The following is a 12,486-nucleotide window of genomic DNA, read 5'->3' as shown; positions in this document are numbered from 1 at the left end:
AGTCCAGTGGATTAGCGGAGGAGCAGAGTCCAGTGGATTAGCGGAGGAGCAGAGTCCAGTGGATTAGCAGAGTCAAGAGTCCAGTGGATTAGCAGAGTCCAGTGGATTAGCGGAGGAGCAGAGTCCAGTGGATTAGCGGAGGAGCAGAGTCCAGTGGATTAGCGGAGGAGCAGAGTCCAGTGGATTAGCGGAGGAGCAGAGTCCAGTGGATTAGCGGAGGAGCAGAGTCCAGTGGATTAGCGGAGGAGCAGAGTCCAGTGGATTAGCAGAGGAGCAGAGTCCAGTGGATTAGCAGAGGAGCAGAGTCCAGTGGATTAGCAGAGGAGCAGAGTCCAGTGGATTAGCAGAGTCCAGTGGATTAGCGGAGGAGCAGAGTCCAGTGGATTAGCGGAGGAGCAGAGTCCAGTGGATCAGCGGAGGAGCAGAGTCCAGTGGATCATCAGAGGAGCAGAGTCCAGTGGAGTAGCAGAGTCGCAGAGTCCAGTGGAGTAGCCGAGGAGCAGAGTCCAGTGGAGTAGCGCCCCCCCCCCACACACACACACACAGAGTCGCAGAGTCCTGGCGTAACGCTTTCTTGGTTTATCGACGTTTTTAGCATCCTTTTGTATGAAACTGTACCTCTGTACTTTATTGGGTTTATGCATAGCTACACAGCAAAATCCTGACTGTTCTTTTAACTATGACTGAAAATGAACCCTTTGCTATAACACTCATATATAGTATATTGCCATATACTGTTTAAAGTAGTCATAAAAAAAGAACATTGCTACCATTGACTTGATGGTGTACCTTTATGTATGTAACAGTGGGCTTAACAGACAATTAATATTGTTATCAGTTGAATTATGTTCATAAGGGTGACTGATGTATGTATGTTTATTTTAGGGAGCTCCTGGAAAGGAGGATTTGGAGGAGGGGATGACAATGACAGAGGTAAGTATGTTATGGGAAATGTGATTCCTTAAATTTGTTCTCCACCACTGGTACTGGGCCTGATAATAGTTCAGTCAGACAACTCAAGGAGGATGTAATATATATATTTATTGAATATAAGATAATCAATGCAATATATTTATTATGGTTTGGCGATGTATTGGATCTGCTTTTTAGGTACGGGTCAAGCGCATCAGTCCCGACCATAGGGACTCCGAATCCCCCGTACCTAAAACAGTAGATCCAAAACGACAGGTGGTAGCTGGGGTGGAGGTGGGTGAGCACGCACTTGTATACAGCAGCGCACAGTATACAATAAAGCATTAGCAAGTAAGCAAGCAGAATGAGCGCAAGTTGTATGACAGCAGCACGCTGATACAGCAGCAGTGGGCAAACAAGAAGGCAGAGGAATGCAAACCTCTGGTTCAAGTAGCCGGTATGAGAGATGGGGTGAGCTGTGATTGGCTGAGTGAATCATGTGGATGATGCTGTGGTGGCCCAATTAACGGCCGGCGCGCTGACTGAGGTTCCCTGACTGAACTTGCTCTGCGCATGTCTACGACAGGCACAAATGCTCATTTCAGTCAGACAACTCAAGGAGGATGTAATATATATATTTATTGAATATAAGATAATCAATGCAATATATTTATTATGGTTTGGCGATGTATTGGATCTGCTTTTTAGGTACGGGTCAAGCGCATCAGTCCCGACCATAGGGACTCCGAATCCCCCAAACAGCGCAAAACATCCGAATCCCCCAAAAAGCAGATCATCACCAACCCTAAGCTATATATATGTGTTCAACAGTACAGCGCCTGTTCTAGCATTATGTGATGACTAGGTCAATGTGTTCAACAGTACAGCGCCTGTTGATCCCTGAAATTCAGGGGTCCTAAACGGTGTCCTGGTTGCCACTGCGCAGCAAACCAACATGAACCCAACCCAACCAGGATCACCGAAAAGGACATTCTATCATTATCATTAATGTCTGAAATCAGTACCCAGTAGTCTACCACCTGGAGCTGCAAATTGGCAACATGATCGCATGCATGATCATGATGCGGCAACGCTGCTGCTGCAAGTTCTGCCACAGTAATATACAAAATACAGTTTTAAGAATTAATTATACACTTCTGCAGTAAGCAAAGAAAATCAGTAGCAAACACACTATTCGCAACTAGTTAGTATTTGAGCCTGCAAGATATCTTTCAAGACTAGTCTAACATAGCTTTCGTAAGCAGCAGAGGACCACTGGCCTAAGAAACAGAAAGATCATGCAGAAACAGTTTTAAGAGTATTAATAATATCCTGCAGCATAAGGAGCAAAAATAATGAATATATGCAGCAGCAGCAACGTAACCAACATGATTCAGAGCTCATTAGTTCTGAGCCTGAAAAATGCATTTGCGTTTAGCAGAGCATAGCTTTCATCAGCTGCAGAAGACCACCAGCCCAAAGCTTGTAGAGTGTAGCATTTTGAACTTTGGTGCTGCTGTGGTAGCTGCGCCGATCCTAAAGAGTGTGACGTGTAGAGATTAGGAGGCAGCCCACAGCCTTGACACAGAATAAGCAGCTTTTGCAGGACCCCCGGCCATGGCTTCCCGGAATCCATCATGAATAGGGGCTCATGACATTGCGGATGGACAGCATGGCAGAAAATGAGGCATGGAAGAGAAAGGACAAAGACTAGTGTTAGTTGCTGTCACAGATATACCTTAATGAAATTAGTTGTTTTGAGATTTATGGTGGGCATCCAAGCAAAGTCAGAAGTGGAAATATCATGCATAGGATTCACCACATAGAAGTAAAAAAAAAACTATTATAGGATTGCCAGTAGATTACTCACTGAAGGATCTGGAGTAAAGCTGAACGCCAGTTATAATGCCTTTTGAGATTTAAAACAATTAACTAAAAGCACTACTATGATAGGATACACAGAAAGCAACTTGGAAAGATGAATAGGACCCTGCAGAGTCATAGGTTTTAAGACGATTTGGCAAACATACTGTAACCTCATGAGCTTGCAGCTGCAATTAAGAGAAGGCAGGAATAATTTAGCATGGTTTGATTGAAGGTTTCCAGGCAACTTCGAAACCATCAGCATGGCATCTGAGCTAGAACATGAAATTAAACAGGACAAGCATCTCTACGTTGACGAACCTGGAATTAGAACAGCTCTTAGAATGAAATAATCCATAACACAGGTCCAATAGTTATACCACTGAGTAACGTGTCGATAGATGGAACAGAGGAGCGTCCTTATTGATGGGTGATGCAGATTCCTTCATTATGACTGATCAGTTTCCCATTCCAGGTTTTATCCGACTAAAAGCATGCCACCGCTGCTTATAAGGTATCTCAAATAACACGGAAGACTTACATCTGCCGGCAAGTATTAAATTCAGCCATTTATCTGCAACTCATCTCCCTTCGTACTCTTCCCCCAAGACCGTAGAAGGAGCTGCGTCCATGTCAACATATCAAGGATACACATGTTTCAACCGAAACACTACTTGAGCGGCTGAGCGACTGCATGTGAATAGAATTAATAGAACAAATGCAGCCTAGGTGAAGATGCAGATTGATTAACTGATGACCTGCCTCATGGTTTCAGTAGCAGCAGATCCACGTATACCACCAATGTGAGCCTATCGGTAATGGCTGCAGCTGCGATGAAGACTGTATGCGGCAACCCACAGGGAGGACCTTCCCGGCATCCAAGGTTCATCTCATCAGTATAAAGGGCTGTCGCTCAGGAAATGGAAACAGAAGCAGTATGAGAACAGGCTATGAATCGCTTTAAATGACATGGATATAGCTAAAGTTGACGTTAAAGCAAGTTAGCTTCAGTCACAGTGTAGTATCATCTAAGCCGTAACGCTGATAGAATTCAAATCAATCATTTAGCAGCAGTGTTAGCAACGCAGTAACGCCATATCTCTTTTCCTGGACTGAGCATAGGAAAAACACCACGCCTCTGTTCCTGGGCTAAGCATAGCAGAAATGTTAGCAATGAGCCAATTCCTGTCTTTAAAGACAGACTGTACGTTTTATTTAATGTTAAACACTTCCCTGGCGCACCATATGTACTTACCTGTAAAACAGACCCATAGAGTAAGACAGAGTTACGAAAACTCCGTTCACTTCATGGGGCCAGTTCAATGGCGCGGCTCTTCTTCTACAAATGGGTAGAAGGACAGAAGTAGGCAGAAATGCATGGACCCAGGCAACAGCCCAGCTTTAGTATTCTTAAATCCCTTATTTTAGATTGTTTGTAGTAATCATACAACAAACACATTACAGAGACTTTAGTCGTCACTGAGTAATATTTTTAAAACATTTGTCATGTTGCACACATGCCTAAATAGCTCTTATTTGCACCGCCCTTGTTGAAAACAATGTATTCAAACTCCACTTGTCCGCCTTTCAGGCTGCATGAACAGTGCTTGGTTTCTGCCCGCTCATCGTAACTCTTCTAGTATTAGATGGCTCTGCTGTAACCCATGCCGCCATTTCTCCAAGCATAGGCATAGGCAGCGAGTCGGGGGTGCTTGAGGCCTGAAGCACCCACTGACACAATGGGCGCATTCGGAAATAGCGCACTGAGCACACTGTGCAATGCAAACAAATAGACGAGTGCGCTCCCGCACTGGGGGCGGGGCGGGGGCACCCACCACCGTTCTAAGAACTTACGCGCCCGCATAGGGCCTATATCCCGTGCGTCCGTACCATAGACTGTTTCTCCATTCATGAGCATGAGCACATTCCAACCATCGTGAGTACTGCATCTGATTCATTGAAAAGGAGGACCCCCCAATGTAACCGAGCCAAAGTGCTTTCTGGGCATTTTTTAATCCTCTAGCTGCAGACCGCTTACATTGAACTGTGCTTGACAACTGGTAATAGTTGCAACACATATTCCAGATCATTAATTTCCCTATAATTAGCCTCCTAAATACGTCATAATAGGACTACCAATTAAAATAATTGTTGAGATTCCTGAATGTGCAAGCATCCACCTTATAGCCAGGTAAATAATTTACTTAAACAGCAGGATCAATTAGTTTATAGATAAATAGCATGAAACAATTGGCATGATATTGATTCCTCCAGCCAAAAATAAAAAAGAAATATCCAGCATGGCTCTGCCCAACACTAGATGCATGATATGGTACAATTCACACTGAGATATCCCTTGGGACCCAGGTACCATGTGGGCCTATGCAACCAGGAGCAACCTCACTGCTCCCTCAGTTGCTCTGGTCAACTCCATTTACTTCTGACTGATGCTGCATTGGACGTTTCATTCTGATCCGAGAACTGTGTTGCCATATTGGAACAGACAAGCAGCCAGGTCCGCGAAAACAAGCCACAAAAACTATCTTGAATCATAATGAAAACAATCCAACAACGTCAAATAAGTTTATCATCATATTAAACTGAGGGTGCTTCAAATGAACCGCGGGTTTAAACAACGTTCACCCGGCAAGTGACTTTAATAAAACAAGCTCAAGACGCTTATAATGTGCAGACGTGGCAACATGCTTGACAGACGCGATGCGGGCATACTCCGAGTGATCTAGTAATAGTGGCGACAGTGTTGATTCCCGTGGCAACAATGGAATGCGGAAGTGCTCGTTCTATCTCAATGTGATAGTTCCAGCCAAAGGAACAATGTTTGGAACTATACAAAGCGTGTCGCCACTCTCCTACTCTGCACTGTGGACAACTAGTCGCAGTGTATACTTTAATCCTGCTGCCTTGAATCTATATTACGTCCACATATTGACTAGTAGCCTACTACTACGCAGCCAAGACAAGAATGCGCCCCAAGCGTGACCACTGTTAAAAAAAAAACGGATTATAAAACTTTGGCCTGGATTTACATGTGAAGAACGGCGGAAAGCAGAGCAGACGGCAGGTAAGCCGCTTCCTTGACTAGTGTTGTGAGCAGGACAGGACCCGACGTGAAATACATTGGCTAACAAATGCGATCTCGGTGTGATCGAGGCACAACGACAAAATGGCAACAGAAAAGAACATTTAAGCAGCAGCTTCAACTTGATCTAGGTTATTTCCGTCGGTGAACAAAAGCAGTGCACGTTCTTCCAAACAATTAGACTGCACTGACTTACCAGGATTTGTATGAAAACCGTGAAAGCAACGTAGTGCATAATCGCCCAGACAGACGCCACTTGTGGCAGTGGCAAGACTGGTGGCATATAGCAGCAGTAGAATTGAGCACGCACTTGTATACAGCAGCGCACAGTATACAATAAAGCATTAGCAAGTAAGCAAGCAGAATGAGCGCAAGTTGTATGACAGCAGCACGCTGATACAGCAGCAGTGGGCAAACAAGAAGGCAGAGGAATGCAAACCTCTGGTTCAAGTAGCCGGTATGAGAGATGGGGTGAGCTGTGATTGGCTGAGTGAATCATGTGGATGATGCTGTGGTGGCCCAATTAACGGCCGGCGCGCTGACTGAGGTTCCCTGACTGAACTTGCTCTGCGCATGTCTACGACAGGCGCAAATGCTCATTTGCATGATGTCTGAATCAGCTCAATTGCTTTGGTAGTTGAATGTCTTACACTTTGCTCTGACTTTATGGTAAATGCAAGATGGGGGGGGGGGTCCCACATTTCAAAACCATTGAACTACTGTCTCAAGGGGCAAGTTAGTTGCGTTGGACGCTTGCGCATGAATAAAAATTACAGTTCTGTTAGGCTTCGTTAACTAAGGTTTCACAATATGTCAAATAACACACATAGTTAATAACTTAAGCACAACAATAAACATCTAGCATTAGATGTAATTTACCAAATTGAGGTTGCCTGTGTTTTATACAGGTCGTGGAGGAAGAGGCAGAGGAGGACGAGGAGGAGGATTTAGGAGCGACTCGGGTAAGAACACATTTGGGCTGCATACAAATCTGTGGTATACTATCGATATTACTGCGCATGATAAGTAAAGACAGTTGCCAAGGGATGCCCGCTGGCCAAGTGGCCCAGGCTCATGCTACATGAGCTCTGGCCTGCCAGGGCGTCATGTGTTCGAGTCCCGTTCATGACGACCTTTGCTGCGTGTGTCTCCCCATCTCTCTCCCTCTTTACTATCCTTCTTCACTTGATACTGCCAAAGGCAGAAAACTCTTCATGCACGCATGAATGCAAAAGAGAAAGGTGTATTTCAGAATGAATCAAGTAAACATACATTTTTATGTGCAAGCCTGTCAAAACAGCTCAGCTTTCACCATACATTAACTAATTGTACCGGTAGTTTTACTCAAACCATTAAACCCTTATACATGCTTGTAATGTATGAATGAATCAAGATTACATTATTCTGGAATTCTATTTTCAAGTCTCATGAAGCCCATACTGTACGTGTACGTGTACTGTATGTGTCGGTGACATTATTTCACAACACATTGATAGCTTAAATATAGCTAAACTTTTGCCCTTGTTTTGCAGGAGCTGATGAGAAGGGGAATGGTAAGTACTAGTAGTATTATTGGTGTTGACTGTTGGCACTCTTAAAAATGTACATGTTTATATTATACTATGTCTGATTATGTTTGTTTGGATGAAGCAGGTAGCAGCTGGAACAGTGGAGGAGGAGCCAGCAGTTGGAACAGTGAAGGAGGAGAGAGAAGAGGACGAGGAGGCAGAGGTGAGACGGGCTGTGGCTGATCTACATATAATTCATACTGGTGAAGTAGCTTATTGAAAGAAATCCATGTGAAAACATGCTTTAACAAGACAGCCATTGAAATCAGTGGTTCTTATGTCACCCTCCCACCTCTCAAACGTCCCGCTCCAAAAGAGCCACAACCAAAAATAGACATTGAAAATTGAAAGGAAATATAAAGCAAGGAAGAAGTTAAGTATACACAGTAAAATCGGGTTCTTACAGCTTATGACGGTAATATTTGTACTTGACAAGAGGCAGCAGAGGAGGTCGAAGTGATGGAGATGATGGAGGATCTACAGAAGGTAACTAAGGAGAGAGGTGGATTAAACTAGATGAACTAGGCCACTGGATTGTCCATAAATGATTTGCTATTGAACTGATTGTATTATTTTTTCTTCCCAGGGTTTGGAGGTGGAGGAAGAGGAGGCAGAGGTGGCAGAGGTGGCTTCCGTCAAGGTATACTTTTATTAAAAATCCAACTTAAGTTCTCTGGTAATGTTAGTAAATATTGGTATAAAGTTTGTTAAAGTCAGCTCTATCTGGAAAATTCCACAACAAGCTTGTAGAATCAAAATTGACTGTGGAAAAAAGTGTCTGCATTGCACCACCGACTCGAGACAGACTGACAAATGCTTCTGATGTCCCACCTGCGCCACTGCAATTCACAATTGCAACATAAATAAGTCCTGTATTGAAATTAGTTGAAGCCTATAGCTTGCTTCTTAGCAGAAATGGAAATTCAAAAATATATGTCAAAAGATATTTAAAAACATTTTCGTGACCTGAAATTACGAATGGATGAGCGCTTCCTGTGCAGGCGTTTATGGAGGCGGATGGTTGTGGAATGGTTGACTATCAACTAGCAAACAGGCAGCTGCAATGTTTGCTCACTGCCATCAATCTTCTCTATTTTGTCTAAAATCAATATTCCTTGTTCTTTTCACTTTGGGAAAAAAATTATGCATTTGAAAATAGTTGTATGTGTGCAGTTTCATTTTTTAGCTTTGTGCTTTAACTGTGCTCTACTTGCCTGAAAAGGGAAGAAATAATAAAAATGTATTCGTGAAGTAATTCTATGTTAGTGTAACTGCAAAAATTTGAACAGAAGGTGAAAGAGAAGGTTCTGGAGGAGGTAAATTTATCATGATCATCATTGTAAAGTGAATTAATGAGTCATGTTCATGAGTGAATGTCAACTGATCCTTCTTGTGTAATGCTGCAGGATATCGTGGCAAAGATGAAGAAGTCTTTTCTAAAGGTAATTTGTGTGGATAAGGTTCCATGTTTGAGTTGGTTAGCTTCAGCTTGCATTGGGGACACATGCTAAAAATATATATTCTTTTATCTGTAACAGGTTCAACAGAAAACACTGAAGATGGAGGTGAAGAGAGTAAGTAATTCAAATAAATGCATCCATTGTAATACATTTCTTGTATACTTGTCCAAAAGTCATTCTAACTAAACCTTATCCCGTTCCCTAGGACCAAAGGTGACCTATATTCCTGAAGCCCTCCCTGAGGATGAAGAATCCATTCTTTCCCACTACGAATCTGGCATTAACTTTGACAAGTATGATCAGATCATGGTGGATGTTAGTGGCAGCAACCCACCAAAGGCCATCATGGTAATGATCTGTTACCAGTGTTCTCATCAGTTCAGTAGTCGTGAGTAGTTTTCTTGGACAGCAATGAAACCCTGTTTGTCTCCATTTTCAGACTTTCGAGGAGGCACAATTCTGCGAGTCCCTGAAAAGGAACGTGAGCAAATCCGGCTATGTGAAGCCAACTCCAGTGCAGAAGCATGGCATCCCTATCATCGCTGCGGGCAGAGACCTCATGGCCTGTGCCCAGACTGGATCAGGCAAAACGGTGAGATTCAGCTGATGCTTTCATCTAGAATGACTTATGGTTCAGGACAGGACACATTGTTCAGATTAAAAATACATCCAGTGGTGTAATGAACCACTACATACGAAGTGGATGTGAGCTTGGTTCTCTGTTTTCCTCCCTAAAGGCTGCCTTCCTGCTGCCAATGCTCCAGAAGCTGATGGCAGACGGAGTGGCAGCTAGTCAGTTCAGTGAGCTGCAGGAACCTGAGGTCGTGATCGTTGCCCCAAACAGAGAACTGATCAATCAGATCTACATGGAGGCCAGGAAGTTCGCCCATGGGTGTGTATCGTCAAAATAGTTTGAAGTTCTGCAGTAGCACATGGTAAAAAATAATTATCTGCAAGCTCAGATGAACTTTCAGGAGATCAGCAGCAGTCTAATATGAAAAACTTACATGTAAGCTGTCCTCTGCATTTTGAACTACTATCAATCAGTGGCATTTTGAACTATATCTATTAGCAGAAGTGACATCAGTTTAGATCATACAGCTTTGTCAATAGTGTAGTAGCAACACGGAACATAATAATTTGAGTGTAAAAGTGCACACTGGCCAGAGGCCAATAAAACACACCAATGATGCCATAGTAGTATATTAATGAACACATTTTTCTCATCTGACCTGTGTAGGACATGTGTGCGTCCTGTTGTGGTGTATGGTGGAATCGCAACTGGACACCAAATCAGAGACATCTGCAGGGGATGCAACGTGTTGTGTGGGACTCCAGGAAGGTTGTTGGATATGATTCAAAGAGGAAAGGTAAAGGAAGCCTTCAATTCAGTAATGGTGGTTGCAACTATCAATTATTTTCTTAGCGATTACTATATCGATTGTTAAAAAAAAAAAATTAGAAGCATTTTGTATATATTATATATATACTTTATTAAATGTATGAATCCATTACCGGTAACCCCATAAGTGTTATTTTACATTTATATTAACAAATTGGTTTTTAAAGTTTTTTGTCTATAATTACATAACCAAAATAGGGACTAATTGATTATTTTATAAATTATAGATAATCATTCATAATCAATTAAATCGATTCGTTGGATTAACCCATTCTGGGTGGGAACCCCTTTTGGTGTTTAAAGCATTATGTTATACTTTTAGCTATTGACAAATAGCAGATCTACAAGCTCATAGCGCGGTGCCGCGCTACGAGCTTGTAGGTCTGAAAAATCGTGAAAATGTGGCACAATTTTGGAATATATATATCATTTTTGGGGTCCTTGACATGAAATAGTTTAAAGAAAAAATATAGAAAAAAAGTTGTCATATGTACAAAAACACTGTTTCAGTGAAAAAGATGTCATAGCTGCAGTGTGCTGTCCCCCCTAATAAGGGTCCATTTGGTTAAACGCCATAGCTGCATGGGGACCACCTGGAAGTAACCACCCTCAAGGACCACTGCATGGTGGACTGGCTTAGCTAATTAGCTACTTAGGCCTACCATTAAAGGAGTTGATGGAATTGCGTGTAATTTCACTTTGATGTAGCCGCAAATAGTTAATTAGATCAGTGGTTCCCAAACGTTTTCATACCAAGATCTAGACCCGTGAATATACATTCAAAGATTTGCACCACATTTTCATGATTTTTCAAAAATAGCTATTACTCTTCAGAGAGGGGGTGATGTCGACAGAAGGTTATGCCAGAGAGAGCTCTATTGGATCCACACTCTAGAAAGTTTACAAACCTTAGGTCTCAATGTAGATTTCGATATGAGTGTTGTTATATAAACACATGACAAAAGACAAAAGATTACATTTGCTCTTTGCTTTATGATGGCTATGTGCCTGATGTTTTTGCATTTGATTGCATTATTGGCTTTTGTTTTTTTCTGTTTTTTTCTGTTTTTTGTTTACTAAATAATTGTAATTTTTTCCCTGTGATGTTTTTCTCTTGTCTAAATGGACACTTGGTGTCTTTGGGTGCCTTGTAGTCTCACTGAGAACTACAACTCCCATGAGTTATCTTTCAAATTGAAATGTTTTGACATAGGTGTGATCAATCATCCAATCAAATGATGAACATATATTCTGTCCTTTGTCACTTTTTGATTATGCCTGAAGAAGGTCAGTAGACCGAAAGCTTGCCAAACAATAAATGTGATTATGCACAGATGAGTGTGCGGAGCTTCTCTTTATTTTCTCTTATATTACCTTTGTGGCTCCAGCACCTCCCTTAAGTTTTTTCCAGCAGATGAGCGGTGGTTATTTTTCAATTTTTGTCAAAAATAGCTATAAAATCAATACTTTTGTAGTTTTGCTGAAGTACATTTTAAATTCTGGACTTTCACAGAAACAGTATTTCTATACAGCACTATTGATACTTTTACTTAAAGGACAACTTTTGATTTTTTTCAATCAAGGTTCATGTTTTAGGTTATTAGAGAAAGTAAAAGATGAGTGTACATTTTCTTTCATTTGCTACTGTACTTTCTTTCGTCTTAGCAATTTTTATCTATTTTTGACATGGTTGACATTCGAACATGGTGCTAAATAATGTTTTCTACTGTCAAAAATAGCTAAAATCGTTCAAACGAAACAAAGCAGCAAATGAAAATAAACCAATAAACACTCATCTTTTACTTTCTCTAATAACCTAAAACATGAACATTGGTTGAAGAAACCTTCAAGTCAGAAATGAGAGTACTTATTCCAACATTTCCATCAATACTTTTTAATAGTATTCATCATTGCGGTTAGAAGATTTTTTGTAGCTACAGCATTGCAGTGGCAAAGGCAATACCTTGCACTGCGAGCTGTTGTGAGCTTGTAGATCGGCTATTTTCAAAATCTTTGCCTTTCTGATGTAATTACCAATTTGGCTAATGTTTGATCATTTTTGTGGTTGCTTTAGACGCAGCAATGTCTTATTAGTTTATTTTTATTTGTCATTTCAGAGATTAAAAAAAAAAAAAAATGTAGTGGAGTAAAAGCATATTTGCCTCTGATATGTAGTGGAGT

At 41.6% G+C, this 12,486-nt stretch overlaps 2 protein-coding genes across 2 annotated transcripts in view; one reads left to right on the top strand and one right to left on the bottom strand.

Moving 5' to 3' along the window:
- LOC308319734 (putative ATP-dependent RNA helicase DDX4) overlaps positions 1–11,705 on the top strand; it is a gene marked incomplete at both ends in the record, with an annotated part of 52,424 nt that extends 40,719 nt beyond the window's left edge. The window contains 11 exons of the mRNA XM_080769911.1: positions 6,784–6,837; positions 7,408–7,428; positions 7,529–7,606; positions 8,030–8,083; positions 8,850–8,885; positions 8,982–9,021; positions 9,109–9,251; positions 9,343–9,495; positions 9,641–9,795; positions 10,144–10,273; positions 11,694–11,705. Of these exons, the coding sequence (XP_080626037.1) occupies positions 6,784–6,837; positions 7,408–7,428; positions 7,529–7,606; positions 8,030–8,083; positions 8,850–8,885; positions 8,982–9,021; positions 9,109–9,251; positions 9,343–9,495; positions 9,641–9,795; positions 10,144–10,273; positions 11,694–11,705 (876 nt within the window). The remainder of the gene's footprint in view (positions 1–6,783; positions 6,838–7,407; positions 7,429–7,528; positions 7,607–8,029; positions 8,084–8,849; positions 8,886–8,981; positions 9,022–9,108; positions 9,252–9,342; positions 9,496–9,640; positions 9,796–10,143; positions 10,274–11,693) is intronic.
- The window catches only part of adgrg1 (adhesion G protein-coupled receptor G1), a 361,835-nt gene that overhangs the window by 74,698 nt on the left and 274,651 nt on the right, over positions 1–12,486 (bottom strand). The gene's annotated exons all lie outside the window — the stretch shown is intronic.

Source organism: Protomyctophum bolini, assembly GCF_963924005.1.
Source record: "Protomyctophum bolini genome assembly, chromosome: 1".
Classification (NCBI taxonomy): domain Eukaryota; kingdom Metazoa; phylum Chordata; class Actinopteri; order Myctophiformes; family Myctophidae; genus Protomyctophum; species Protomyctophum bolini.
The sequence above is the reverse complement of the archived record's forward strand: the minus strand, read 5'-3'. Positions and strand labels throughout refer to the sequence as shown.